The sequence below is a fragment of the Lepisosteus platostomus genome, chromosome 4 (assembly GCF_059453375.1).
Source record: "Lepisosteus platostomus isolate fLepPlt1 chromosome 4, fLepPlt1.hap1, whole genome shotgun sequence".
Lineage (NCBI taxonomy): Eukaryota > Metazoa > Chordata > Actinopteri > Semionotiformes > Lepisosteidae > Lepisosteus > Lepisosteus platostomus.
In genome coordinates, this window is record NC_142614.1 from 57,391,897 (window position 1) to 57,398,911 (window position 7,015).

The 7,015-nt window shown below is 36.3% G+C and overlaps 1 protein-coding gene across 1 annotated transcript; it reads right to left on the bottom strand.

Moving 5' to 3' along the window:
• Positions 1-1,081: 1,081 nt before the first annotated feature.
• On the bottom strand, positions 1,082-6,779 carry nudt12 (nudix (nucleoside diphosphate linked moiety X)-type motif 12). The gene is made up of 7 exons (XM_088630000.1): positions 6,698-6,779; positions 5,355-5,581; positions 4,111-4,682; positions 3,072-3,239; positions 2,365-2,478; positions 1,985-2,184; positions 1,082-1,565 (listed from the first exon to the last, which is right to left on the bottom strand). Exons 2-7 carry the CDS (start codon positions 5,558-5,560, stop codon positions 1,455-1,457), a joined length of 1,371 nt encoding a protein of 456 aa, XP_088486126.1. The 5' UTR covers positions 5,561-5,581; positions 6,698-6,779; the 3' UTR covers positions 1,082-1,454.
• Between the last annotated feature and the right edge of the window lie 236 nt (positions 6,780-7,015).

The following is a 7,015-nucleotide window of genomic DNA, read 5'->3' on the forward strand; positions in this document are numbered from 1 at the left end:
AACTGAGAAGAGACTCTTTACATATGACAAACCTCAGCAGCTGATGTTTGTCGAGTACAAAGGCCAGACAAATCTGTTCAACCTAAATCACCTGGCTGGCATATGTACAGTACAGTACCTACTGGCATACCTACCTCTCATCTTAGTTTGGATTAGTTTGAAGTTTGGATTATTTAAGTAAACAAATGTCTTCTCACCAGTGGAAGACTGTAAACAGCTTTGTGCTCCCCAAGATGTTGAGACCTTGTGTTTAAGATTATTGACAAGACATCAGCTTTCCTCTTATGCACCATAATATGGTTGGTTTATAATTAAATCAAACATTACTTATACATAAAATCTCAAACCTGAAAAACGATTTAGTCTCTCATAACACTCATGCACAGTATATTACACCAGGTTCTTTAACATCACTTTATTAACCCCATACAATTTCTTGCATTTGTCTTTTCGCATACCCCAGCTTGTTCTCCACGAGACACACAGACAGGGAGAAAGCCTGGGGTCAGAGTGCAGGGTCTGCCATTGTACAGCACCACTGGAGCAGTTGGGGTTAAGGGCCTTGCTCAGGGGCCCAACGGAGTAGGATTCCTCTGCCGGCTGCGGGATTTGAACCCGCAACCTTCCAGCCACAGGCGCAGATCCTTAGCCACAGAGCCACCTGTCTGTCATGTGACATTAATAAATCCTATAGTCAAGTGAGGCAATCCTAATTTAACGACAACAAGAGGTTGCTGTGCTCTGCTTGCTGTAAGAGTGTGTAATAACATTTTGTCCACTTTGCGGATAGTATACCAGAAAGGAAATGCAAAGTTAAAATAAAATGTAATGTACAATGCACAATGTCTTTCAAACAGAATTCACTGGGCACAAGCTACATCTTGTACTAAAAATCGACCAGTTTTAAAGCTGTTAATGAACCATCTGTTCACTTCAGTAAAAAAAAAATACTGACACATAAAGATTTTCCCATTTATAATTTATCACACCATACTCTTAATGAGAACTTAAAACAGTTAAAATTTAATACAATTAAAACATAATGAAGTCAATCAGCATTTCAAAGCAGGACAGAGAAGACTTTCATTTATTTACAATTTGTTTAATTTGCCATTATCCATGTTCTTGAACTGTACAATTTTTAAACATTTCTGTAATTTCTATAGCACATTAATTAAGCAGTGCTTTGACGTTTAGAAGACATTAACATTAAACATAAAATATTTGGAACCTTAATGAACTAAACTTATTTTTTTAAGTCTTTCATTTTACAGTGTATACATCAGTTCACCCAGACTTTTGCTATGAGCTTTAGAAGCTTTTTTTAAACAACTACATTTCTACTTCTGTTTTTTTGTCCTGACACAGAAGTACCGTGACATTCTCAGCCTACAACCAGGAACACAATTAGAGTCATTCGTATCTATAACTAAGCATTGTGACCTTTGTGAAGGTCAGAGGTTAGCATTCACACCAATCCAGTGCCTTATCAGCTGATGTGCAATGGCTTGTCTAGGTGGCATAGAGAAAGACAGCTGGTTACCTTTCAGAAGAACGTCTACAACCTGGAAAAAAGAATAACACTATAACCATATTCTGGTCTTTTTAAAGAAATGTGCAATAGACATTGAAAGCGCCTAGGAAATAATTTGACTTCCAACTTGGGGAAAGCTCTTAACCTGATCTCAAATTAACTAGAAATGCCATGTACTTTAAAGGTATTGTCAAAATGAGGGCACATTACATATTAAATTTAGAAAAAAAAAAGCCTGGATTAAAAATAAAAATGCTTCCTTAAATCTCTTCATTGCTTACGTTGACATTGCTTGTTTATATAGTACAGCACATAAACACATTACAGGCTGCCACTCCACTTCATGAAATATCAGTGAAATAAAATTGGAAATAAAGTCATTCAGCTACCTGTGTGTGTTACATGTGTGTGTAAAAACATTTCAAGCATTAAAGAATTCTTGTTTCTTACCTGTTGTCGTGTAAACCAGCGAGCCTCCTCTATTTCATTTTGGTCAACTTTAATTTCTGTTGATATTGCAGAAGCCAGGCATCCAATCATTAGAGAGGAGGGCATTGGCCAAGGCTGACAAGAAACATAACGCACTGGACCAACTTTGACTCCACTCTCCTCCTCTACCTCTCTTCTTACTGCATCCTCAATAGTCTCCCCTGTTACAAGGAAAAAAAAAACAGCATTATTTGTGAATACTTCTGTGGTGATTTTCAAACAAACATGCTATACATCTCACTCTTTGGTTACGCCGAAGACTTGACAACACAGACAACAAAACGAAAGAGAAGCCCATGTGCAAGTAAATTTGCAATTAATTGCTAAAGAGTAAGAAATACCTGGCTCAATGAATCCTGCAAGACATGAGAACATTCCAGGCGGAAATACTCTTTTTCTGCCCAAAAGGCACTGATTTTCATCTGGATGAACAACCAACATGATAACAACGGGATCTAAAATCAAAGAAAAAGTAAATGAAAGTGATCCAATTTGTGCACAAACAGACCACAAGGAAATTCCATCCATTTTCTAACCACTTTATCCAATACAGGGTCACAGTGGAGCTGGCAAGCAACAGGAACAAGGGAGAATACACCCTGGACAGGATGCCAGTCCATCACAGGGCACACACAAACACAGACACCACACTCAAACCAGGGCCAATTTTTGCAGGAGCCAATTATGGACTCTGAGAAGAAACTGGAGCACCTGAAGTAAAAACATGCAAACAAAGGGAGAATATACTGTAGAACCTCCATGCAGACAACACTCTAGGTCCAGAACTGAACCCCCTGCACTGCAATGCTAACCACTGTGCCACACTCATAAGGAATTTGAAACACAAGTATCTTTTTTTACATCTAGTAATAGACAAACACTGATTGTACCAAAAGACACTGATAGTACCAAAGAAGGCAATGTTTTTATTTCAGGCCTGCAAGGACCTCATTAATGAAAAAAGAATACGAGATTGATGCTTGTGGGATGATCAGTGAAAACATGATAACTAGAAACCAAGTTTTACTGCTTGTAAAGCAGCTCTCACCAACTCGAGGGTAAGAGGTATTGTGGATGCCTCGGAGACTTTCGCAGTCTTCGTTCAGGCAGGTCCTTTTGTAGCCACCTTCGTCTTCCCTTGTTTTACTTCCACACGTTGGACAAAAGCTATAGCGGCCGTGCCAAGCAAGAACTGATCTAGCTTGTGCAACAACCCCTTGGAAACAAAGTACATTATATTTTTACCATTCCACATTGATATTTCAGTATCAGACTTTGTGTACACTCTCAATTCTCAAAGAGACAGCTGCCTACTGTATGTTAATCTAGTGAATTGACTGAATTAACTGAACTGTCATTACAGATCAAACAGGCTACTGTATAATGATGTTACAGCTGTCCAACTGTATTGTCAAAGCTTAAAAAACAATAATAGCAAAGGTATCATCTATAAACTTAACAGAATAACAAAATATATCACCCACCCCCATTTCCAACAAATTAAGAACCCTTGCTTTTTCTCCATCTGTGCAATGCAATACAGCCTGTTCCCTCACTAACCAATATAAACAGTGCATATTCTCCCTCCTACCACACAAAAAAGTGGTCTTTCTCTCTTTGCTTTACATAGCTCTCTGCCTCTCTGCTCCTTTCCTCTGAACACAACACAGAAAGAACAGTCGGTCTTTACTCTGAACAGAACGCCAATAGCCTTGTCTCCTCCTTAATTACCTCATCTACAGTACATACTGTACTAACACACTGTAAAAAGGATTGTTTTCAGTATAGTGTGCAATATCTTTGTAACGTCTTTGTAAGATGTAGATATAAATAATCAATTATTTTTCATCATAGCAATCGTGATAACAACACATCCATCTGTTACGGAAAATAATATCACTTTTACAGATGAAATAATTATCTGATAAATGAAGGTAGTCTGACCAGACAACTAAGAAATGGCTACATTTTCCTACAATGCACAAAATCTTCCAAATTCTGAAGAAAATGTGAGAAAAGCATAGAAACCAAATCTTAATAAAAGTATTGGACATATTTGCTCCTGTTATGACCAGTACTTTACTCACCAGCTTCCTCCTCATTTAGCTTTAAAAGTCCAGGCATAGGTGGTTGAAGATAGTAAGAGTTTACGTGCTGCTGTCTGATTTGTTTGATGGGAACGTCATCTACGCTGAGGGCAAACCAGGCAACTGGGTCATCTCCATCTTTTAGAGTAGACGGGGAAGTAATTTGTTTTTGCTTCTCAACGCCAAGGAAAATCAAAGTTGTGCCTGGTAGAGAGAGTAGTCCTTTTACAGACTCCAGCCCCAGCCTACAAAGTCTAATAGCTGGCTTGTTGGAAACCGCTTCATCTTCTCTTGAAGAAACTAGTGGATTTAAATTTGAGAAGAGGATATACACAGTGCTCGGGCAGCACTGCTTGGACTTTAGCCACTTGCTGTCTGTCCTCTTCTCACTTAGTCTGTTCAGCAATGCTCTGCCGAAATAGTTTTCATGTTCCTCAGTGATACTGGAAAGAAACCAATGTTTACCGCCACTTTTAGCGTTATCCAGTAATTGAACGATATGCTTATGTCCCCAAAATATGGCAATATGGAGTGAGGTTTGACCAGCTTTATTTATTAAAGATTTGTCGCACCTATAGGAAGAAAAAAAGTTTCAACACTTAAACACCTTGACTGATACTTTAGTTTTGTACATAGCATATGAGTTTTTAAAAGCAGCATTTTATTTTCACTTGAGTATGATCCAAAGTCACATGGACTTTAGCTGGCACGGGGTTTCAGATGGGTTTCAGATTAATTATTTTCAAAATAATGTTCTTAAAAAATCACATTAAAAGTGATTTGGTTAAATCTGCTGGAAATCTATATGTTAAAATCATAGAATATTCAGCATATTAAATTTGACAGGAAAAATAACATCACACATTAATTATTGTCATACATGCAAAAATATATTGTGGTAGGACATACAAAGTTCTTTCCCCCCGTTATTTTCAAAATAAGTAAATACTGTCTCTATACATTCATATACAGTATATTAACATGTCTGTACCTGGTTTTATTTACTGGGCTGTGTAATTAATTATAACTACTGTATTAAAGTAGTCCTGTGTTTGACAACAACAAAATAAATAACATTCACCTCCATGTAATGTTTTGGGACTGCATTAATGTAAACAACACAACATTACAATACTTACGTTTAAAAAAAATGGCTTATTTGAGAATTTAAAATGAAAATTTTTATGTTAGAGAGACTGAGCAAATAAAATTAATACGAAATGTCTGTGATTAGGCTAATTTACCCTTTTTCAAGGAGAGTTTTCGCCACCTCAAAATGTCCATTCCGAGCAGCAAGCATTAACGCAGTCCAGCCATTATCCCCACTCTCGTTTAACAGGGAGCTTGAATGTGAAATCATCGCAGAAACTCTGGCAACATCTCCTCTGGCAGCAGAATCAAGAAACTGTGCAACCATTTCCTCCTTTGAGCTCGCGTGATTACCAGCCATTGTGTTGTTCAGTCTATTGATCTGCCAATGTAAAGTGAATCATATGCATCTGATAACATTGTACATCAGTGTTCCACTAGAACACACTGTAGATTGTGGATATAATAAATATTAAAATGCATGACTAATTTAAGAAGTACAATCCAATAACATTCTTTAAAACAACATTCTTTAAAAGATCATAGCTACAATGTTAACAACAACAATAATAATTAGAATATATAATAATACATTTGTACGGTACTCCTAACAATAAGATCTAAGAAGAATATACGATTGTGAAAATTATTTCAATATCTGCTTCATTTACACCACTGTAGTTTGTCTATATTTTCAATGCGTTTCATTTCGTGATGTCTCTTGCTGAAAACTCACAACACTTTCAAAGTCCAGTTTAGATGTAAAAGTAGTCGCTTCTTGATGACGTACAATCATTTAAAGACTTGTACTTGGGCAATGGATCTTTTACATTTTAAGATACGAATGAGCTGTGTAAAATTTGCTGAGCAGCCACTTATAGTACTTAAAGTAAAACTTTTTTATCTCTTTTTCCATGGAAGTAAACGTTTTTTTACGGAGGGACAACTGCCGGAATGGCTTTAAACAAGATCCAGAATGACTAGTAATAGTCTGAACTATTTAAAAGTCTGTAAACCTTGCGACATATCTAAATCATGAACCCGTTTTTTACATTTAAACATTTCTTCTTCAGCGCCAAAAAGGTTTCCATTCTATTTTAAAATTATTTCCGAGCTCATACTATTTTTTTAGAACAAAGTTTACAAATTTTATGATGTCATGAGACATGACTACCTGCAGTGGATTATATATCAGAATTTGTAAAGGTTAATACAAGAAACAGAGCCAGTTTCTGAAGATACTGTACCTAAACACGATCAATATACCTAAAGAGTATGTACTTTCATTATTAAAAAAAATCTATAGATCACAGTCCATAAATACGTAAGGCTATTTAAGAAAACCTGAAGATCTATAATCTCGGTTGCATTATCTGGATAAATAATCGATTTATTTAAATACAGGGCTTTCTTAGATATTAACACAACAACTTAGTACTTAGAATTTCTAAATGCAATGAAATAATATTATTATTCTATGAAAAAATCTTTGTCTTACCTAAATGTGCGAGATGACAAAATTCACAGTACTGTAAAGTCACCTCTGGGAAACTGTGAATGATGGGAAATGTAGTAGCCGAGTATTATTTGTTAATCACAGTAAAAAATGGCGCTGAACTTCAGGAAATATGGAATGGGTGGATCCTTATTACTTCTAATGATACTAGTACTTATCTACTGAGGCATAAGTGTTGGCAACCCACTCCAAAGTCTGAATCAGCCTTCAAGAAATTCTGAAAATGTCATTTATAAACAAGTACTGTTCAGTGTAATAACCTATTGATGCATGCAAGTTTTCACTATAGTACACCAGGTG

Coding starts and splice junctions, on each gene's coding strand:
- nudt12 (XM_088630000.1), bottom strand. CDS start 5,560: ATGGCTGGTAATCACGCGAGCTCAAAGGAGGAAATGGTTGCACAGTTT. Junction 2,479..3,071: donor TACCTCTTACCCTCGAGTTG/GTGAGAGCTGCT, acceptor CTTTGATTTTAG/ATCCCGTTGTTATCATGTTG. Junction 1,566..1,984: donor GCTGGTTTACACGACAACAG/GTAAGAAACAAG, acceptor TCTTTTTTCCAG/GTTGTAGACGTTCTTCTGAA.